Source organism: Myotis brandtii, unplaced genomic scaffold (genome assembly GCF_000412655.1).
Source record: "Myotis brandtii unplaced genomic scaffold, ASM41265v1 scaffold420, whole genome shotgun sequence".
Classification (NCBI taxonomy): domain Eukaryota; kingdom Metazoa; phylum Chordata; class Mammalia; order Chiroptera; family Vespertilionidae; genus Myotis; species Myotis brandtii.
The window spans coordinates 1,285,802-1,309,797 of record NW_005366109.1 but is presented as its reverse complement, the minus strand read 5'-3'; the positions used below and the strand labels follow the sequence as shown (position 1 = coordinate 1,309,797).

General features: G+C 43.2%; 1 protein-coding gene across 3 annotated transcripts in view; it reads left to right on the top strand.

Moving 5' to 3' along the window:
* BTBD9 (BTB (POZ) domain containing 9) overlaps positions 1–23,996 on the top strand; it is a 433,633-nt gene that overhangs the window by 357,255 nt on the left and 52,382 nt on the right. For all 3 annotated transcript variants that reach the window (XM_014545711.1, XM_014545709.1, XM_014545712.1), the window contains exon 9: positions 5,082–5,189. In XM_014545711.1, coding sequence (XP_014401197.1) covers positions 5,082–5,189 — 108 coding nt within the window. The remainder of the gene's footprint in view (positions 1–5,081; positions 5,190–23,996) is intronic.

The window sequence follows — 23,996 nt, the reverse complement described above, 5'->3', positions numbered from 1 at the left end:
TGGCTCCCGGCGGCGGTGGCAGCGGCGCGGAGGGCTGCTCCTACTCGGGGCCAATGGGCTTTGCTCCATCGCTTGGCGCTGACATATGCAAATTAGCTGCCATCTTGGCTGGTGATTAATTTGCATATCTCGCTGATTAGCCAATGGGAAGCATGTTGGAGGTACGGTTAATTACCATGTTTGTCTATTATTAGATAGGATAACCTGAATAATCAACTGAAAACGAGCTGAACAGAAGTCTGATAACCAAGGATTTACAGAAGAAGCCACATCAAAACTGGTAGGAAAGGCAGAGACATAAAAAGGGCGGCCCACTCGTATGGGTGGCAGCTCAGAATCTGGAGGGATATCTCAGCTGCAAAGATTCCCCCTGAGGAGTGTGGGATCTCAACCCCATGCTGGATTTCCCAGCCCAGAGCACCAGAATCAAGAAGAGGTACCCATATAATACCTAGCTGTGAAAATCATGAGACCTTGTCTGCCAAGGAGAGACAGGAGTCTGCTCTTAAAGGGCCAGCACACAAAATCTTATTCAGAGCCACTCACCCTGGGCTCCAGTGGAGGGAGGGCAGAGCTGATGAGAGTCATGTCAGGAGAGCTAGGGTTGTGGCTCCAGGAAGAGAACTGAAGGGGCAGCTGCCAGGGCCCCTGTGCTGAGTTCTTCTCCTATACAGCAGATGCCATCTTTATTGGGTAGAACAATTTCCTCCTCACAGCATCAGCCTGGGGGAATGCAATAGCCCTGCCCTCCAGACTCCCTGTCGCCCCACCCTGTGAAACTCACACCCTGCAGAGGAGTCAGCTGCCTGGGCCAGGGTATAGAGCTCCAGGCAGACTCAGGGGGTGTCAGTTGCCAAGGTTGACCGGCAGACCCTGAGTGATGGATGAACAGATTATTTTAACATGTTTTTGTGAAAGAGGGCTAAGGCACTATTTGGCTATTGCCACCAAGTAGCCTTGCTCACCTTCCTTCTTTGGCTTTTATTGTCACAACAGCTTGAACTAAATTTAACCTTTAGATAATAATCAGCAAGGTAAGTATTCTTGAGAAAGCGCATGCTTCTACAAAGTTGGGTCTAAAAGACTAAACATAGAGATTTTAGCAAAACATCCGGGGGAATGGATTTGTTTGGAAAAGTTAAGATAGGGGCTGCCACCTTCAGCAAGGTCCCCTCAGAGACCCCGACCTTTCAGAGAATCTTCCGTACAGACATTCCAACCAAGTCCATGTTTCCCCACAGTCAGTGACCAAGTTGTGTGGTTCTGGGGCGAGGGCCATTCCTCCCACAGTCCCAGGAGCCTGACCAATGCTTCCTCCTCATGGGAGTTTCACTGGACCCACCCTCTGGGCTCCCAGGGGCCCTAATCTCCCAACTCCTGGTGGCCCTACCCTGACGATCTCCAGCTCCCCAGGAGGAGGTCTGGGCAGAATCAAGGACAGACTGAATTGTGTGGCTCTGGGGCAGGAACCATTCTCCCCACCTTCCTGGGAACCTGACCTGCACCTTCCCCTCACAGGAGATCCACTAGCCCCACCCTCCCACCTCCCTATGGCCCTGCCCTGATGAGCTTGGGCTCTTCTGGAGGTCCTGGCAGAATCTGAGACAGACTGAGTTGTGTGGATTTATGATGGGGGCCATTTTTCCCTTAGACACTGGACTGGTGCAGAGCGCTCCATTCACATGGCCAAATTTTGGTCTGTTTGGGCCTGATAAAATCTGCTGGCCTCACCCTGATGACTCCCTAATACCCCATCCCACCACAGAGATCTGTGGGCACCTGGTGGGGTGGCAGCTAATCTTGGTATACCCTGGGACATTTGCTGAGTGGCCTCAGACCCAACACTGGCACTGAGTTTGAACCTGTATCAATCTGATGAACACCATTTACCATTACCTGGTGACTCACTGAGAACCTACCTCATGCAACTTGAGTACTACTAGAGACTCCTTTAGCCTAACAGGCAGCCAGTAGGCAGAGGTGGATCTCAAGGTGCCTTGGGCCTTTTGCTGAACTGCCCCTGGGCTTGGTGCTGGTGGAAGCCAACTTTGTTGTGCAGCTTGATCCTTCCAGTGCACACCTAGGCTGAGGAGAGGCAGCAACAAACTGTGGATCACTGGCCAGGGCCAGTCACAGGCAACGTCTGACATTGACCTGCACCAAAGTCCCTCTCAAGAGGCTCCAGAAACAACTCATCCAGTAGCCAGCTTAATGCAACATCAGAACAGGATCCAGTTAGCTTCACAAGCTAGCTTCATTAGCTCCCCAAAATGGGAGATCTCTACAGGCACCTGACCCTGCTGAGGCGAATTCCGTTTCATGTGGTCAATACCTGTACAAAAGCTCACAGTCAGCCATCCTGAGGTTCAACCCCACGTACAAATGGGCCATTAGCAATCAAGACTCATTTATAACAGGAGGGCTCACATAACCCACACAAGGGACATTCCTGGAACACCCAGCTCAGGTGGTCAAGGAGACTACCCTTGGGTCCAACAGGACACCTACTACATAAGGCCACCCTACAAAGACTGGGAGTCATAGTAGATCTACCTAATACATAGAAACAAACACAAAGAGACAGCCAAATGGCGAGATAAAGTCACATGCTCAAATGAAAGAACAGGATAAATCTTTTTTAAAAAGAGCTAAATGAGATGGAGGCAAGCAATCTAGCAGATTAAGAGTTCAAAAAAATGGTTAAAGGATGCTCAAGGAATGTAGTGTAAACTTCAGCCACATGAAAAAGGATGTAGAAACCATAAAAAGATCAGTCAGAAATGAAGAATACAATATCTGAAATAAGGAATACACTAAAAGGCATAAACAGTAGGTTAGATAAAGCAGAGACTTGAATCAGCAATTTGGAAGACAAGGTAGCAGAAAATACCCAATTGGAGCAGCAAAAAGAAAGAATTTTAGAAAAATGAGGATAGTTTAAGAGACCTTTGGGATAACATGAAGCATAACAACATCCGCATCATAAAGGTACTAGAAGCAGAAGAGAGAGAGCAAGGGATTGAGAACAAATTTGAAGAAATAATGACTTCCCTAGCTGGTTTGGATCTGGTTTGACGTTAGCCCATGAACTGAAGGGTCCCAAGTTTGATTCCGGTCAAGGGCACATGTCTGGGCTGCAGGCTTGATCCCAGGGCCCAGTAAGGATGCATGCAGGAGGCAGCCAATCAATGTGTCTCTTTCACATCAATGCTTCTCTTTCTCTATCTCTTCCCCTCCCTTTCACTCTCTCCAAAAATCAATGGAAAAAAAATATCCTCAGGTGAGAATTAACCAAAAAAAGAAAAAAAGAAAAGAAAAGAAATAATGACTGAAAACTTTCCTAACCTGGTGAAAGAAAAAGACACAAAAGTTCACTAAGCGAAGTGAGTCCCAAACAAGATATATCCAAAGAGGCCCACACCAAACACATCATAATATAAACAGTGAAGTTGCTAAAACTATTAAAAAGGCCCAACTTCTCATTATTGATGAATGCATCATGGCATCCAGTCATGCTATAAACGCCATAGACAGGTTAATTTCTATATATATTTTTGCCCCATCAGACCTACAGTAGAAACATATAAGGAGAACACATATATTTTTGGGGGGAATTGAAATTACAAAGTTGAGTTGTTTGATTTCCTAATTCACCAATATCCATAAGCTTTGTGTGTGAGTTCAGGCATTGACTTAATTTTAGTAATGAGAATAAAACAAGTATGAAACTTTAAGGCCACAGGTCAAACGCTATTCTTGTTCTGACATCTTGCTTCTCTCCTCAATGTAAGAACATTTTCCTTGGATGGATTTAAATATAATATAAAATAATAAAGGTGTATAATGTCTTAGAACACATTTCATGATCTATCTATATAATAGAGGAATATGCAGATTAGCTGGGACTCCATAACCTCACGTACGAACAGCAGGGACCTGAGGCTTCATGGTGCCTGGCCAGGGCGAGGGACCTCAGGCCACACCCCTAGCCCAGTGGGGCTTGACAGGGGACCTCAGTCTGCACCACCTGCCCAGCAGGGTTTGATGGGAGACGGCAAGCTGCACCCCCCACCTTGGCGCCGGGCCGGGGGACCTCAGGCTGCACCCCCCACCCCAGTGTCAGGCTGGGGAACCTCAGGCTGCACCCCCTGCCCGGCAGAGCTTGATGGGGGATCCCAGGCTGTGTCCCTCTCCCAGCGGGGCTTGACAGGGACCTCAGGCCATGCCCCCCACCCCATCACCGGTCTGGGGGACTGAGGCTGCACCCCCCACCTGGAAGGGCTTGATTGGGGTGGGGCCAGCCAGGTCTGGGTCTCACCCAATGGAGGTGGGGCCGGCTGGGTCTGGGTCTCCTGTGTTTTCAAAGCGCGTGCAGGTGGTGGGTGGGGACTTGACCTGCAGCACGCCCCAGACTCTGACAGGAGGGAGATTTTCATATGCATTTTACTAATTTCCTTTCATCTCTCACACTTCTATTATAGAGAAAGGGCAAATAGCAATATTAAAATATTTCCTCTAATTAATTCCCTTTTAATGTGCACGAATTTTGTGCATCGGGCCACTAGTTTCTAAATAATAGAAAAGTTTTACTAATGAATGATTGCCTGTATCTCCAAATCAGATAATCTTACCAATGGTATGCAAACAAGAATGTTGGCAATGAGAAGGAACCTAAAAGGTGATCATTTGGGTCATTGCAACACTCCCAATTAATTAGGAAGCACAGTGATCTCCGGAGGTTACCTTTGGTCAGTGCAGCTAACTGGAGGTGGGAGTTGTAACAGTCAGGAAAGAGAACGTGGAGACATCTCCTTGGTAAACCAGGCAGAAGAGCTCTGCCACTTGGGGATGGAGGCTGCCTGGGATTGGGTGACTAGTGAAATGAAGTCCTAAAGAGACAAATCTCTTGTTGCAGATTGACTCTGCCCTCTCTCATCAGACTTTTCTTGGGGATTCCCTTTCTTTCCCCACTCCTGGAAGTGTATTGGGGCAAAAGAGGCAGGCGGGAGGGAGAGTAGATAGGGATTCCCTCAGGCCAGTGAGGACATTTCACAGCATCCTTATGTTTTCCCTTTGTTCAGGTTATTACTTTGGGACTGTGATGATCGGAGCTACAGCTACTACATTGAGGTTTCCACCAACCAGCAACAGTGGACCATGGTGGCTGACAGAACTAAAGTCTCCTGCAAGTAAGTGACATCCTTTGAGAGATGTGTTCCAATTTAAAAAGTCTTCCCAATGGATTCAGAAGGTTCCAATGAAGACTCATAGAATCACTAGATTATATCTTATTTTGAAATTTGAAACATTCTCATGATCCTTTACTTCAGTTTTGACTATTAAGTACTTAGATGAGAATTTACTTTATATCAGTGATTCCCAAAGTGGGCGCTACCGCCCCCTGGTGGGCGCTGCAGCGATCCAGGGGGGCGGTGATGGCCACAGGTGCATTTGTTTTAACTTTTTTTGTATTACCTTTCTATTCTGAGTTCAATAAATAGTTTCATAATTTCAAACTTCAATGTTTCTAATTTACACCTTTCTTTACTATATTTTACGAAAAAGGTAGAAACATTAATACATATATCTTTCTGTTTAATTGCTATTAAAATTTTTAAAAAATTAATTTCCAGGGGGCGCTGAGTAATATTTTTTCTGGAAAGGGGGCGGTAGGCCAAATAAGTTTGGGAACCACTGCTTTATATGACCAAACAAGCTCTCCTTATTTTGGGATTTGAACTTGATTTTTGAAAATGGCATGTACTAATAAGCAGGGGGAAATATATTTCCCATATACAATTCTGTCTTGTGTCCTCCCCCCACATCCCACACTACCCCTTTAGGACTTTTTCTTCCCTAGAGAATTTTGCTGATGCAATACACACTTCAGTCATTATTCTGGGACTCTGTCCTGTTCCCCACCCTCATACCATTCTCAGGGTTAGCTTTAAATACTTATCTCATCTCTGTGTTTCCTACGCTGTTACCCAAACTAAGGAAAGTTTGTACCTTAGATTCTTTATAGGAGAACAGGGGCATTTCATGCATAGGGCATTGGGGCTGTTTGAGCTGACCTGCTGTGGGGGAGGCTAGGAGTCAGGATTCTGCTAGTTCTGAGCAGCCTAGACTCATGCCTGGAATGAACATGTACATGTGTATATACCCATGTAACTACCACTCAGATCGAAATGAGCATCTAGACCAGTAGTTCCAACGTGGGGCACATGCCCCATAGGGGGGCAATTTGATTTTTAAGGGAGGCAATTCAAGAATGAGTTGTTAACAGTGATTTTTTTGCATTTCTTATGGTTCCAGGGGCCTCATATATAGTATATAAATATATATTATGACATATTTATGCATTTCAGTTCTCTATTATATGTTTTAAAACTTTAGTTGCTATTTTTTCATATCACTTCATATTATTATTATTATTTTAATAATTTCTTAGTGATTTCTTCCTCGGTTTCAACTGTCCTTGTGTTCTTTTATTTTTTTCTTTCATGGATGCCATGTTCTTTGGAAGTTTGTTTAGACCAAGTTAATGGCCTTTTAGGTTTCCTCCACGTGAATAGCAGTTCACTTTTTGAAATAATAAGAATTATATGTCATGGGGCGGGCATCAGGATTTTAGAGATGCTTAGGTGGGGCATGTCCAAAAAAAGGTTGGGAACCTCTGGTCTAGATGGTTCCTTCATACCCTTTACCAGTCATTACCTGAGAAGATCTCAGTACTTTTCTATGTAGAGCCAAATTATCTGAGGAGATAATAATTCACATACCATAAAATTCACCCTTTTAAATCATACAATTCAGTGGTTTTTAGTATATTCACTATGCAGCCACAACTACTATTTAATGTTTTAGATAATTTTCATCACACCCAAAAGAATCCTACCCAGTAGTAGACTCCCATTGCCCTCCAGCTCCCTCAGCCCCAGCACCCAATATTCTACTTTCTATTTCTATGGGTTTGCATATTCTGGATAGTTCATATAAATAGAATCATATAGTAAGTGATCTTTTGTTCCTGGCTTCTTTCAGGTATAGTTTTCAAGGTTTGTTCATGTTATGGCATGTATCAGCACTTCATTCCTTTTAAGGGCTGAATAATATTTCATCATATGGAGGTCTAGATCACATTTTGTTTATCCATTCATCATTTTATGAACATTTGAATTGTTTTACTTTTTAAATATATATATATATATTTTTTTTTTATTTCAGAGAGGAAAGGAGAGGGAGAGAGAGATAGAAACATCAATGATGAGAGAGAATCATTGATCTGCTGCCTCCTTCACACCCCCTGCTGGGGACTGAGCCTACAATCCGGGCATATGCCCTGACAGGGAATCAAACTGGTGACCTCTTGGTTCCTGGATCAACACTCAACTGCTGAGCCACACCTGGCTGGGCTGAATTGTTTTACTTTTAGACTATTATATATAGTGCTACTTTGAACATTCTGGTACAAGTCTTTGTGTGAATGTATGCTTTCAGTTCTCTTGGGTATATACCTAGAACTGGAGTAGAACTGCAGGGTGATATGGTTTAAGTTTTTGAGGAACTACCCAACTTTTCCACAGCAGCTGCACCATTTTGCATTCCCACCAGCAATGTATGAGGATTCCAGTTTCTCCACATTCTTCCCAGTACTTATTATTGTCTGTCTTTTTGTTCATAGCCATCCTAGTGGGAGTGAAGTGGCATCTCATTGTGGTTTTGATTTGTATTTTTTTGATGGCTAATAATGTGGAAAGTCTTTTCATGTACTTTTTAGCCACGATTTGGTAATAGTTTTAATGATGGTTATTTAATGCAATTTCTGACACCCTCACCATTATTGTAGTATTATCATATAGCATATTTTTATTGGTTAGGGCAACACTTGCTACTGTAACAAATAGTGGCTTCAACATATCAGTGGCTTAACACAATAGTTTATTTCTCAGTCATGTAACAGTCGATGTGGGTGTTTCTGGCTGTCAGGTGGCCTCCACAGGTGATGGTGGAACCCAGCCATCTTCCTTCTGTGGTTCTGCCCTCACCTAGGGCCTCGTCAGCATCACCTGCACCTAGCTGGCAGATGGGGAAAGAACAGAGAGAAGGTATTTCTGGTTCTGAACAACTGGGCCTGGGCATAGTGAACATCCCTTCCACTTGCATGACCCAAGAGAGAACTAGTCAGTTGCCACAGTCACTCTAGTAGGACTGGGAAATATGGTCACTTTCTGGCTGGGCAGTGACTTCTCAGTGGAGCACAAATCTTAAAGTCATCTCTGGCATAGCATAAGAAAACTAACAATTATTTAATAACTAGTATTCAGTACTTTGCATATTTTATCTCATTTTGTCCTGAATACAAAGCACCTTGTGGCATAGCTCTTTCTGCTGTACTGCATCGCCTCCTAGCATTAGTAGAGAGCTAAACCAAGACAGATGATGAAAACTGGTAAATGGAGTGTTTCCAAGCTCTAAGAACCCTTTTTATACAAGAGGGACGCCTTTTTATACAAGTGGTGGCTTAGTGGTTGAGCATAAACCTATGAATCAGGAGGTCACGGTTCGATTCCACATGCCGGGGTTGTGGGCTCGATCTCCAGTAGGGGGTGTGCAGGAGGCAGCCTATCAGTGATTCTCTCTCATCACTGATGTTTCTCTTTCTCCTCCCTTCCTCCCTGAAATCAAGAAAAAGTACATTAAAAAAAAGAGGGAGGCCTTCAAGGCCCATGAACAGCTGCCCATTTGTCTTTCCATAATCATTGCTTATTGGGTGTACAGCTCACAGGCCATATCCTCTGCTTCCTCAAAGCTTGACACATCTACTGGTTACAACCACCCATTGTCTTTCCATAATCATTGCTTATTGGGTGTACAGCTCATATCCTCTGCTTCCTCAAAGCTTGACGCATCTACTGGTTACAACCACCCATCTCTTCTGTCACTTTATGTGTTACAAATTGAATTCTTCACCTTCTTCACCTCTTTCTTTATTTCTGTCACTTTATGTGTTACAAATTGAATTCTTCACCTCTTTCTTTATTATTTTAAGATATATTTTTCTTGATTCCAGAGAGGAAGGGAGAGAGAGAGAGAGAAACATCAGTGATGAGAGAGTCATGTGCCCCGACCAGGAATCGAACCATGACCTCCTGGTTCATAGGTCAAATGCTCAACTGAGCCACTTGGGCCAGGCGTCTCACCTCTTTCTTTTATGTTCCCCTGTTGAAGGTGTTATACAATGTTGGTTTTCTACAAGAATTGGCTGACTAACTACTGATTGAGATGTATCATAATAATTGTATACTTATTTAAATGGGGTTTTTCTTGATTCAAAAACCCATTCACTTATTAGGACCTTTCCCAGTAGCTTTGCATTAAAGTTATCAATATCTTTCTTTCCTCTTGTTTATTTTTCATTTCCATTACTTTATTGGATTTAAATAATTTATATGTTTTTAACTTTGTATATTAGCACTTAGATGCTACAGAAGGAAGTGTTTTAGAAATTACTAAATAAGTAATATATTAGATGAACAAGAGTAGTAGCAAGAAGGCAAGTGCCTGTTAACCCTCTTGGGATCATTGGAACCAATGGTTGTGGTTTTATGTTATAGGCATAACCACAGTGTACTGTCTTCCATTTTTGTGTTAGGTGTTAAATATAATAGAAGATATGCAGATAATAAAAGAAGAAAGCCTTTCCTTTTTAACTACTATACTCCAGAGCAGTCCTCAAAGAGGATTCTATTAGCTTCAAGAATTGTAGCCTGCTTTTTATTGTAATAAAGAATGTGAGTCATGTTATAAATCAAGTTCTATAGGATCTTTACACCCTGCCTTAGATCCTGCCTCAATAGCATTCTGCCTAGTCAAAAAGTAATCAGAGGGTAGATTTTCACTGTCCTCTGAAAAATACCAGGGAATGAGATTATCCAGTGTCTCCTGTAAGTCTCTCTGCTCCTGGGGGTTGGGGTGTGTGTGTGGGTGTTTCCTTTATTGGTATCTTAAGTTCTTTGCTTTTAGGATAAAGGCTCATTTTCTGTCTTGGATAACCCTGTTTGTGTATTGAGTGCTTTTGTTTTATCCCCAGTTTTATTGTGATGTTATTAATAAACAGCATTGTGTAAGTTTAGGATGTGTAACATAATAATTTGATATATGTAACTGTAATAATAAAAGCATAGTATGCTAATTAGACCAGATGACCTTCCAGACAATGCCGTGAAGGCGGGGGCCGAGGCAGCCGCCGCAGCTGCAAGGGCTGAGCCCCTTGCACAAATTTCTTGCATTGGGCCTCTAGTATATTATAAAATGACTAGGGGCCCAGTGCATAAATTCATGCACCTTGAAAGGAATTTTGGGCCTCGAGGCTGCAGTAGGCACATGGGCGTATCTCAGCCCATCCTCTGCGCCCCCGCCCAGCTCCTCCCACAGTGGCCACCCAGTCCCTTGTCTGCCGGCAGCCCCGCTCCCACTGCCACCACTCCCATGCGCTGAAGACGCTGGCCCTGCTCACACCCGCTGAAGGTGTGGAGCAATTGGGGCCGGTGCCTACAGTGGGTGTGAGCGGGGCCGGTGCCATCAGTGAGTGCGAGTGGCGGCTGCTGCCCCAATCACCCCTCAGGAGCAGGGGAGGTGGAGAAGTTCTCAGGGGCAATCAGGGCTGGCAGCTGCCACTCACACCGCTGATGGCACCGAGCAATCAGGACTGGCACCAGGCACCGGCAGCGGGTGTGAGCTGGGCTGGCACTAGCAGTGGGTGTGAGTGGCAGCTCCAGCGCCAGCAGCGGGTGCTAGTGTGGCCGTGCCAGCAGGCAGGTGCGAGCGCCGAGTGGGACAGTGGCACGCAGGAGCAAAGAATTTTCAGTAACCACCAGAGGCTCACCTTGATGGCAGCAATTGGCGCCCCACCTTGGTCTGGTGCCCCCGCTCACCTGCTCCACCATCCCACCTGGCCAACGCCCGCCATGTTCCGAACAAGCCCCTGGTGGCCAGCATACGTCATAGTGACCGGTTGTTTGGTTGTTCTGGTTGTTCCACCGTTCAGTCTATTTGCATATTAGCCTTTTATTATATAGGATTACCACAATAAGTTTAGTTAACACTTACCACCTCCTCACATAGCTACAATTATTTTCTTGTGATGAGAACTTTAAAGATCTATTCTCTTAGCACTTTCAAATACTAATCATTATTGTTAACTGTAGTCATGAGGTTGTTCATTACACCACTGGAACTTACTTCTCTTAAAACTGGAAGTTTGTACCTTTTGACCACCTTCACCCATTTTCTTCACCACCACCCCGCCCCACTGCCTCTGGCAACCACCAATCTGTCCTGTTTCTCTGAGTTCATTTTTGTTTGTTTTTTTAGATTCCACACATGTAAGTAAGATCATTCAGTATTTGTCTTTTCTCTCTCTGACTTATTTTACTTAGTATAATGCACTTAAGGTTTATCTGTGTTGTCTTAAATATATTAACGGATTTTATAAAATTATTTTTTGCCCTCTCTTTTTTTACATAATCTAATCCTGTACCCTTTAATCTTATTTCAAAAATCTTCATTTTCCAATTTTTGATTCCTTTCTCTACTGTCCTCTAAATTGTTAAACCCTAAATCTATGTCAATATAGTACATATGATACAGATATCAGTCTTTTTATTATCAATGTAAAACATGCACATTGAAAATTAGTGTATGTAGACAATAACAAAAATATGTGAAAAGTAAAATTTTGCCTTTTTATCTTCTGTTCCATTCCTCAGAAATAGTTGGCTTTGACTGTTTTTGTCTTTGTTTTTGTAACTTCTCAATTGTACATAATATTTTACATTTATTTATTTATTAACTTATCAGCTTTACTAACATCTTGCTTATAAAAATGAGGAATTTAGCTTACTTAACCTTCCTTATTTTTGTTAGTTATTTTTTTTAGTTCTGCTATTACTTACCTTTTAAAATTAAAATTATACTTAAATCTCCATTTTTTGATCCATCAATTGTGGACAGTATTTCTTGACTCTCTACTGTGTTAATAAAGAAATTAACCTTTCCTTCATTTCTCCTGCCTCTCCCCGTTTTCTGATAGCTGTCCCTCCACCCTGACATATTAGTAAAGATATCTGATACTTACTTTATATTCTGTAACTTATAGTTAAATCTTCCATGTGTTAAGTATAAATTTATCCTGAAAGGGAAAAACCACTAATAACTCAATAAAAGATTCTGATCTTATAAATGTTGTCCACTACAGATCTGTGGTGAGAGACATATTCTGTCACTGAACTTGTACCTGCCTTGGAAGAATTGCACTGTGTTCAGATCAAGTAGAGTTGATTTTCTTACAGGTGCTCAGAATTATTCCACAGATAATAAATAGCTTCATATTAGCCAGCTTTTTGTTTTTCTGGAGTTCCTAGTTGCCTTTTTTATTTTTTTCTGTTTCAGAAGCTTCTGTTTGGTCATTGTTTAATCTTTTGAACAGACTGCTTCCTAAGCCTACTCTACAGCTGTGATCCTAAAATTTCTTTTTCTTTTGTATTTGGGTTGGTTCCACTGTTTCTCAGATTTTTTTTTCTTTTGTGGAATGTGGATACAGGGTTAGCAAAACCCCTTTTTTCTTTGTAGGAGATCTTGACCTGGGACCCAGTTGGTTATCTTTCTAGATTGTTCTTCTGGAAACCTTATAGATGTAGAATGTCATCTGTGCAATTAGGCACCATTGTTTGTGATAAAAAATTACTCCTGATTAGTAAATTGCACCTGGCCAGGGAGGACTTATAAATATCTTCTCAAAAACCATAGCTTTGGATTTTCTGAGTGTGCTCACTTTTCTGAGTGTGCTGGCTTGTCCCTCATGAAAATTCTGGGATCTGTTTATGGAGCTATTAGAGATAATGGTTTGGAATATGAGGCTTCTAAGCCAGAGTGGCTCCACACCTGCCCAGTGTGAGTCTTATACATTCTCACCTGAGCTGTCACCTGCATGCCAGCAGGAATAGCTCCTGTACAGTTGTGTAGAATACTACAGGGATTCCCCCACCCCGAGGACAAGGACAAATGCCTGCTGCTACTCTAGTGGCATGCTGTGTTTCCTGTTCTCTCTCCTGGGTGAGTCTGAAGCCAATATGACTTCTTAGGTCTTTGTTAAGAAGACCATTCATGGGTATTAACAGAGTGAATCTGGAGGTAATTTTTTTTCAGAAAGGGTATGTGGAAAGCAAATTTTCAGAATTTTACATGGCTGAAACATAGTTTGTGTATAGAATTCAGTTCCTTTATAACTTGAAAGCTTGGATATATTGCCATCTAGCATTAAATGTTGCTAAGGAGAAATCTGATGTAATCTGATTCTTATTCATTGTAGTAATTTATATTTCCTGATAGAATCCCTTAGGATCTTCTCTTTATCCTTGGAGTTCTTAAATTTCACAATGATATGGCTGTATTTGGGTAATTTTTTGTCACCCTGCCCACTTTGCTTCAATATGGAAATCTGCCAGTTCCCCTCAGATTTATGAATAGTTCATCCACCTACCATTTTCTAGAAATCCACCAAAACCTTGATTTGCTAATATCCTTCCATCTGGTTTGCAACACCTTTATGAATGTATTCTCTTTGTATTTCTTTGATGTCACCTCACTGGGTCCCAGGAAGGGAGAAAGTTTAATGCACTTGCAGTGTCCACCATTTTGAACTGAATTCCCCAAAGCGCTGCTGATGCTCCCTGACCCATGCCCTTCCTCCCCTTCCGTGAGTCTAGCTGCATGTCTCCCATGTATACAGCTGTCTGGTTTCCTGCCAGTGTGTGCTCCTTAGCATATTAACCTCGTTGTGTTTATTTTAACCATTTCTTCACACTGTTGTGGTCCCATTGACTGATAATTCTGTCTGCCAAAGTGTTAATGACTTCAGCCATCATCTGTCCAGCACTAACCTTGGAAAACATTTTGGGAAATATAAGTGATTAGATATAATGAATTGGGTAATACTGAAATTTTTCTTTTCCATTTGAGAATTCTGTGATTATTAGAATTGCCTAGTATATCCAGCTTTTAGCTTAATTTTTTCATAAACTATCTTCCTGCTAGACATACTATCCAAATTCCCTTTTAAATAAGTTCTTAAGTGTTCATTAAAAATGATGTTGTAAGGCCCTGTCTGGTGTGGCTCAATATGTTGTAGTGTCATACCGTGCACCGAAGCGTTGTGGGTTTGATTCCCCTTCAGGACAGATACCCAGGTGGCAGGGTCGAGCCCTGGTCAGGAAGTGTGTGGAAGACAACCAGTTGTCTCTCTCTCTCTCTCTCTCTCTCTCTGTCGCTCTCTCGCTCTCGCTCTCGCTCTCTCTCTTGCTCTCGCCTCTCTCTCTCTCGCTCTCTCTCTCGCTCTCTCTCTCGCTCTCTCTCTTGCTCTCACTTTCTCGCCCCTCCCTCCCTTCCTCTCTCTCCAAAATCAATGGAAGCATGTCCTTGAGTAAATATTTTTTTAAAAAAGATGTGTGAAGAGTTTTTAATAACTTAAGAAAATACTTACATAATAAGGTTTTTTAAAGCAAGGTACAAAATTATGGAAGTATTATCATAAGTAGGAAATAAAATTATGGAAGAAGAAAACTAGAAGGAAATAGGCTAATATGTTAATAATGACTGCCTCTGTGTATTGGGGTTATGGGACTTATTTCTAGTTTTCTACATTTTTGGCCAACTTACATGTATTTCTTTTAAAATACAAAAGAAAACTTTATTTGAAAGAGAGTTTTTTCTTACTGCAGCCATGATCGTTTTGTAGACACTTGTTCTTCCCAGAGCAGCATATGCGGCAGAGTGGCATGGTTTATTCACAGTCAGCAATAAATTAAATAAATTAAATAAATGCTCTTCATAGCAATATCTTAGTAGCTTTTCAGAACCTTGCCACTTACCCAAGCACAAGTTGTGCTTCCCTGAAAAGGACACCTGAGCCACATTTTCCTGTGCTTCTCCCTTGGGCCTCTTAGAGCCGGTTCTCTGAGAGCTTCCTCTGCTCGCCTTTCCCCAGGAGTTCACCAGTCTGTTTCCATGTGGCTCCCCCTCTCAAAGGGCCTGGCCTACTTGAGACCTTGGAGCATCATCGTGGACTAGGCAGTTCCTACAGCATACTCCCCTGCGCCTTCCCTGAGAAGCACTTGGACAGTCTGTGTCACCTGCAGGGGCTGCTGTGGGGGCAGCTCGTCTGCTCACTGGTCTTCAGCATGATGGCACTCACATCTGAGAAGCAGTGCGTGCCCCTCGCTGACTACTGCCATTTTGTCCTGGGGAAGGTCAGCGTTCTGTTCTGTTCTGGGGTTGGTTTCTGTAGCTGGTTCTGTTTATTCACTAGGAATCTTAGAGCAAGGAGTTGTGTTTCTTTTTCTGAGTGCTGCAGTGTTGAGGGCAATGAGATAAATTAAAAGTGGAGATTTACAGCCTCAGTAAACTGTTCCAAAGTGTAGCAAGATTGAAAAACAGTGCATTTAAATCAACTATTTACCTTACCTGCGATTTCCTGCATCTTTTTGCCATTGTTAGTGATAAAGTTGAGGAAGCTTTTCTTCCACCAGCTTTGTTTCTTAGCCTGACACTTAATAAAGTGAAAATCTTGGGTTGGTGCCAGGAGGTCACTGCTAATCGTGTAACCTGCGGGTTGTGTGCAGAGGGCTTGGGGTCATTAATGTGATGCAATGAAAAGAAAGTGGCTTTTAAAAGAGGAAATGTCTTCACCATTGAGACTGCTGATGAGAGGAAGTTCATTTTTAATGTCAGTTTCAGTTTCCAGGATGGGACTGGAGCTCTTGACTGTCACGTAGGCTGGTACTGAAATATTACTGCTTCTTGCAAGTCTCTGCTGTGGGAACAGACGCTGCTCTCCTCAGGTCCCCTTCCCTGTGTGATTGGAGGACTGTACTAGCTTGTTCCTTCTTGAAGTGTGAGCCAATTAATGGGCTCTGGTTGTGTAATTGTCACTTCTCAAATGTTCGGGGAGATTTTATTTTTCTCTTCTCACACTTAATTCCATTTTTCTACATAGCATCTGACAGTAATGAAAAAAGCCAGTCATGTTCTTTCCTATGTTTAATTTTTAAAGGGCAAACATTGCTGTTAATTTTGTCAAAAGGTTTAGAACTTGAACGGTAAAGGAGCATGTAACTGTAAGAGGAATGGCAAAAAATGAAAATGGGAAACTAACAGAATTTAGATAAAGTGCGTGCGTGCGCGCGCGCACACACACACACAGAGAGGACACTAGACAGACTCTTGTGTTATGGTGAGATGTCAGAGCTTTCCCTGTAGAAGGCATCTGTTAGACCAGACCTGGAGACACCTGTTCATCAAACTGTTGTCTATCGGATAATGAAGTACCAGGAACATATGAATATTTTACAGTAAAAAACATCAGTAGGGAGTCAGTCACTCATACCTACACATCTAGACAAGGGACTTATCTTCTGTCCCGCAGAAAGTTTTTATGCAGAAATTTACCCATATATCGGAAGCCAGGTGGAAAGTAGATTTTGATGCTAAGTACGTGACCTGAGTTGTAAACGTAGAGCTATCAGCAGGTTCTGTCAACCACCAGTGGAGAGGTTCCTCCCACCCCGAACATTTGACAGATGAAGGAGCTAGGAAGAAATGAAGACCTGTCAGCTCGCAGATGATCAGGAGGGAGAGGGCCAGCGCTCCCCCTCTCCTTCCTGCTTCATCCAGGAGCCACCTCATTCTCTGATGCCTGTTATAAGTAAAATGAACCACACCTCAATAAACTTTCCCAGTGAGCGGGGTGAGCACACTTAAAATGTGCATGGTCAGAAAGATTTTTCTTTTATTATGAAAATAGCTTTCATATTAGTATTAAATTCCAATGACAAGAAATCAAGACCACACTAGTCCAACTGCCATCATCTTTCTCCTCTCTATTCCACTCTGTAAACTGCCCCTCACATCTCTGTGCTCAAGTTTGCTCTCTGTGGCCAGAGTGTCGCTTTTCAAGCTCAGCTCTGTATTATACCTGCTAAGACCCCTCACTGGCTCCTCGCTGCTCTCTAGATGAAGACCAGCATTCTTCAGGTGGCCTGGAGTGCCTGCACAATCTAGCCCCATCCTGTATCTCCATACTCATCCTGATTCACTGTCCCGGTTCACGCCAGCCTGGCTTCCTCTCTCCTGTTCCACACATCATGCTGTGCCTTCCCAGAGCCTTTGCCCACACCATGGCCTCTGTCTGGAGCCCTGACCCCGGCCCTTTGTCTGGTTAATGCCGTTATCCTTCTGTTCTCAGCTCAAGGGCCAGTTTCTTAGGAAAGTCTGTGCTGACCACCCATCTCAATCTGATCGCTTGTTATTCCCTCTCGTTGAACCAAGCTATTTTCCTTCACAGCTCACATCAGTTTGCAGTGACTCTTTGTTTAGTGTGGTTATTGTATGACTGTTGTTGTTCTTTCCCACTAGACTGGAAGCTCCATGAGAGCAGGGATTTGATCTGTCTTACCCATTCTTGTCCATGATAGCCTAGCAAGGACCTTAACACTTGTATTGTCTGAATGAATGAATGAATGAATGAATGGTAAGTGCTACCACTCTGGTGTCCAGTCATGCATACATGGTTTCATTTGTCCTGCTACTAGAACTGTTGTCATCACAGAGCTCAATCAGAAAGTCTGTCCATCCCAGCTCACATGCTGGCACGTGGAGCAAGGCAGAGTGTGTGAGAGAATAAAAGTTGCTTATTGCCCTGATAATGTAGTCCTTATAGACTAGGAATGTGTCTTCCCAAGTTATCTATTAATCCATTATTCGTCTATCATCCTGATTCACTTACAGCCTTATTCATAACACAGGTTCAATCATTGTCAAAGGTTCGTTTTTCTCTGGTCTCCGCATCTGTCCTTGCCCCTCAAGTTAATGACTTGGATCCTCCAGTAACTGTTTATCAGTTACCATTATCTTTACTTTTAACCACTCTTAGAGAAAGTTAAGTTTTTCTTTATGGAGAGGCCAAGTGCTTTAAAAACTGTTTGCCAGGTTAATATATTTCCATTGCTTCTCTGGATGTTCAGAGTGAAAGGTTAAAAAAAAAAAAAGCTGGCCTTAATCTCTGGTGAGGAACTCTAAGCCACATGCCAAGGCACCCTGGGTACCTGCCCAGCAGGTAGGTAGAATCTGTCCAACAGAGCACACTCCTCTCTGGCATCCTGGGGCTCTGGGTCCCTTCAGCCCCAGCACTGTCCCGTGACTAAGCCTGGATTAACCCCTTTCCGAAGATAGGCTCTGCCAACAGAGCAATGCAGTCTGCTCCTCAATGGGCCTCTGGTAGTTGTCACAGAACCCTACTGTAGGCAAACAAACTGAGCACATAGAAACACCAGAACAACAGTCGTCATAGAAATCCTTTTTAAAAATGAATGTTCAGCATGCACATCTGCAAAGGAGGAAAGTCGAGCCTATTAGGAAGGTCAGTGTAGTTTTGATCATATCGTCTTAAAGTGACCTGCCCCGGTTTGTCTCTGGGTCCTAGCAAGAAGCACTGTCTGGGTAATCATGCAGGGATTAATGCGGCCTCAAGTGTATGTCAGAGCGCTAACAGGCTTGTGTTTCCTTCCTAAGTTAAAAAACAGAAAAAGGGGGAAACGTGTTCCTCTAATTTAGGGGTCCGCATGCAGCGCTAACAGGCTTGTGTTTCCTTCCTAAGTTAAAAAAACAGAAAAAGGGGGAAAAGTGTTCCTCTAATTTAGGGGTCCGCATGCACATAGAATCGGAGTTTAGAGCTGAAAAGGCACTCTTCCTTGACTCGCGTGTAATCTCATCCATTGGTGAGTTCCATTAAACCTTGGCCCCTTCTAGAATGGCTTCTCAAACTCAGCTTGTCTGAGACTAAGGTCATTGTCGGTTCCCCATGCAGCAGCTCCTCCTCCTTGGTGTCCCTGCCTGTGTTGGTGTAGCCCTTCCCTGGGCATCTCTCCCCCTCTGACTCTCCTCTTCTTGCCCTCACAGCCTGTCAGGTAGCACATCATCTCTTTAATGCCCTTCCGCCCTCTACTTCGCCTGCATGTGTTTCAGACCTCCACACCTCCCTCCCAGAGGACTGCCGCAGCCTCTAACGGATTTCCTTGGGTGTGTACTCCATGTGCACCTGGTGCTGTTTTGGTGTCTGGAACACTGTTGCTGAGCTGGTTGTGGTTGGCTTATTCCTCCCCGCTGCAGGCACAGGGAGGTCTGCTGAGAAAAGCCTCAGACCCTTCCTGAGTCACCTGCTGTCTCCCTGTCGCCAGCTTTCCCCAAGCAGCTTGTTTTCAATATTCTGCCCCACTGTTGGATCTCATGTCCAGATTTCAAATATAAAACTACCATGTCTCTCTCTCTCACCAAACTTTCTAACCTTTATCTCTTTAATTCTCTCCTGAAGGGTATCCAACTTTCCTTTCAGTCTGGCCCAATTACTATTGCCAAACAAGTCCATACTTTAGACCAGCTAATTATCTTTATTTCCACTTGTTGATCTTCAAATCTCTGCTTGTCCTCTGTTCCCTTCAAAACCCAGCCAGAAGTGCTCGGAGCCTTCTTCCTTGATCGTCCTTCTTCCAAACACAAGTAACGGCTCTGTCAGCTGAATGACCATCTTAATTTGTCTGCATATAACTTGGTAATATTCACTTTTTCTTGGCTCTCTTTCAGAGAAGGGAGGAATAAGGGGCTAGGCTGGAAGGACGTTTGATTGTTAAAAATCCAACCATCTTTCAAGGTGCACTGGATTGACCCCCTTGGAAGTACAGGGCCAGATTTCCCCAGAGTAGCCTCTAGCAAGTCGGGCTATATTCAGGCACATAGTCCAACCAACTCTGATTCAGTCTGATATCTGTTACGTGACCCTGGTAGGTAGAGGCCACTCATGAGGGAGAATACTGAAGAGGAAGGAAGACATTTCTCCTCTGAAGAAACTTAACAAGATATACACATTCTGAACATTTGGGAACCATATCATACACACAGAGTGTAAAATACAAACCAGGGTCCGATAATCATAAAATATGGTAACTGAGAGTACCTTGGAAATCCTAGTCCAGGCCTCTCACTGTGCAGATGAGAATCTGAGACAGAGACCGCAGGTGCCTTTCCCAGGTTCTCTCCTGGTGGAGGGTCCAGATTAGAACCCAGATGTCCTGGTTCTGAGTCTGTCTCCCAGAATTTTGCATGAGTTATATAAAACCAGGTAAGGGCTGTGAGAATGTGGATGTGATCAGAATATGGCATGGAATTAGTTCTTCTGAAAAGAAGCATTTTGAGCCCAGCCACCTGCTACTGGCCAACATTGTAGCAGGAAAACTGGTGATTTCCCAGCCAAAGGAACCTGTGAAGTTCAGATTTAAAAATCACATAAAGGAACAAATCAGATAGACTCACCTTCCAAACGTTCTGATGAAGACCATAGATTATAGATATATTACTCTTACATTTGCATATGATTTCCTACCTTGCTGTCACTACTACTTGCTCCACAAGCTGTATCGTAATTCATACTTTAAAAATCAGTTTTTAAAGTATAGTCTCTACACCAGTGGTCAAGTCCAGATTTCCTGGGGCTTCATTATCCAAGCTGTAGAGTATATTAGCCTCTGCTTTTCTTCCCTTTCCTTCCTGTTGCCTACTTTAAAAAATGTCATCACTCTGTCCATTAGGCCATTTATTAGAGTGTTTCCTTCTATCAAAAGAGACTTGCGTGTGTGTTTTTTCCCCTGTGTTAAGCCAAGATCCATAAAGCATATTTTCTCCACAGTTGACATTTTCTTTTCACAATCCCTTGAAGTGGAATATAAGTGAATTTCTCCATGGTGTTGTAAATTATGTACTGAGTATCAGTAATAAACATTTCTTGCAAAGTTTTAAAGTGTCGTTTCAGACTGGTGATCATCTGGAATTGCACACATTAACCAGCTGCTTTGGAGGGAGTTAACAAGTGTGTTCTGCTCATACACTTTTCACCTCTTTATTCAGATTTATACAACAATCCAGAGCCCACGTAATAAACCTTACCCAGCAAAAGAATGCTTGTACTCTTAAGAATGGGCTTGGCAGTCTTGACCTGGGAGAGGTGAGGAGTCACTGTGCCCACCCTTCTACCTTCAGGAGAATTGCACATTAAACTTGTCTGAGAGCTCCTGATTTTCCTCTAGGGACAAAGCCTGGGTGATAGTCCTTGCTTCCTCATCTCCTCTCTGAGCCTTTAAGTATAAATTTGTTAAGCGGGCTGATGCTCAGGCAATGGAGGGAAGCAGTGTTGGTACTGCTGCTCGTAGATGGAAGTAACTTGTGTATAGTGTTCTTTTTTCCTTCCTAATTCTCTAGGGAGTTGCTATATTCTCTCTAGAATTTGGCAGTGGATGTATAGGCTTAGTAGAAATTCTGACTGCTGGAGCTTTGTAATGTATAGTCCTTTCTCTGGGGTATGTTGGGGGCGGGGAAGGAAGGGCTCATGGAAGGACTTATTTACTTGTTTTACATTTCTGAATCTTCTGAATTCATTTCTCCTAGTTAAAATGAGAATCAGAACTATGCTAATCTAATGTTAAGATCACATTCTCACAGCACCATTGAGCCCTCGATCATAGCTCTGCCTGTTTGTGGCTGCTTCATGTAGACCAGTAAAGGCCTCAGAGGCACAGGATGTGATTACATTGCCCCCTGAGGATGGAGAGCCACATGACATTAAGTAGTAATCAAGTTTTTGGTAAGATATGGCATGTATTGTGCCTACAATTACAAATGCACTCATTTTTGGATTTCTAATCTGATATTCAAATTTATACATTCACATTGCATTAATATCACATTCTTACATTAATATCAATTACTGTTACACATTTCTGAGATGAGAAGGGAACACGGCACACACTGTCTTCTAAGCCTTCCTCTTTGGGGATGGAACAGCTGATCTTCTCAGTCAGTTTTCTCCTTTTGTTACTTCCTTAACTAAGACTAGTATTCAACTAATATTGAATGATTGCCCTGCTAAACCTCCAATTTGTGGGGCACGAGACCGAGTTAACTCAGAAACCTGCTGTATCCCTCCATGAACTTAACAGGCATATTTTGAGCCACTGCTCTAGGTCAGGCCCTGTGCTGGGGCTTCCCTCCTCTCATGGGCTCATGGGGTTTCCCTTCAGCTCAGGGCCAGTAGGGACTGAGAGGCCCTGACCCAGATGCAAATAGAGGCACTTGTGGGCTCCGACACACCTAGACAGACCTGATCTTCTCTGAGAGAATCAGTAGGGTAACATTTATGAGAGCAAGCAGCATGCAGAGCCTGGAAGCACAGACGGCAGAAGGGAGAGCTCGGGCTTGTAGATACATAGAGATCACTCCTTCCCCCCTCAGCCTGCTGGAGGGAAGCTCAAGTGTGCCTTAGAGCAGCGGTTGGCGACCACTGCCTTAGAGCACAGGCCTTCCCGGAGACGGCAGGAGTGGAGTGCAGCCTGCGCCTTCGGCCCTCAGCCCTTGCCAGGCCACTTCTTGTTACCTTTGTGTTGGGAACAAGAGCCTGGCCACAGCAGCCTGCAGACGAGCAGGCTTTGTGGCAGGCTGTGCCTGTGCTCTGCTGCCCTCTCTAATAATGAGATAAGTGTGATGCTCACTTTGTAGTGAGCACTTGCAGTTTCTGTAAACTGTGTAATACCATGTAATAATCAGTAATTTTCCACTTACCCTTGATAACAGGAGATTTCTGCTTGGCTTTTAGTGGTAGCCAAAATGTGGGTGGCTTTTCACCAAGATGATGAATTTTTCAGAGGCATCTTTCTTCACAAGATAGATCGGCAGGTTGTTTTCCAAGTGTGTCCAAAATGTGTAATGTCTAATCTTGCCTTTAAAACGTCAAAGTCAAATCAAATGGTTCTGAAGTAGCCATTTGTAATAAAATGACTATATCCATTCTTACGCTCGTTTTAGCTGTCTCCTGGCTGTGCTTTTCCTCAAGGGATTAGTAGCTTGAAGCTTAGCCCAATAGCTTAGATGATAAAACTGCCAAGTCTCGAGTTATTGTTTTAAATTTTCTCTAAGAGATTGTATCTTAAGTATAAAGTGAACTTGCCCAGATGACTTGATGCCCTTCCCTGAGAGAGGAAGGGTCACTGTGCTATGTGCTCTTCTCCCCTGAGCCTCACATTGTCAAGATTGGATGGCGTTCTTGCTCTGATTTTTTTTTAATCTTTGGAAAATACTTTTAGAAAAGAAACAGACATAAGCTTTACACTTTAACCCTCTCAACCTCTATTTAAAGTTATCCCTTGACTTTCCATTGACAAGTATTCAGAACCCATAAAATTCAGTGTTTTCCTGTAATCAATTAAGATTTCTTTTTCATTAGACTCTTCCCCTTTTCTGAGACATGGCTTGCGTTCTCTCTTCATGCCTTCCTGTGGGCCTCTTGGTCACCACTTACCCTTCCAGAGGTTTGAGCAAGCCCAGCAGCTGTTGATTTTGTGATGTTGGGGAGTCATATGAATCATGGTGATGGGAGCCCTGGTACTTCCACAGTCATTGGCCCCTGCCATTTATCTGTCACAGGCTGGCCTTCCTGCAGATTTCTGGCCTGGCACTTCGATGTGTCTGACTTTCTAAAACTAGGATATCAGTGAATGGTGTCAACTAAGAGGCAGAAGTTGCTTGAGCTGACCTCACATTTAAAAGATGATTGTGCCTTTTTGGCACAAAAGGTTGGATTTGTTCATGAGAATGATAGATTGATCCTCTCTGTGCAGAGCTCTGTGTGGGGTTTTGAAGAAAAGAGAAGATAGCCCACTTCTCTGTAGTCTAGTTCAAAAGCAACATACACATCAAAAAAGACTCTCCTATCAGCTGACTCTTTCCTGGTGTCACCTAAAAAACAAACTGGAGTTGAATGATTGTTTACCTCTTGGGTCTGCTTAAAAGTTCATCCAAATACCAGAATAAGCCGTGGACAGTTTACGAAGACAGTTTAT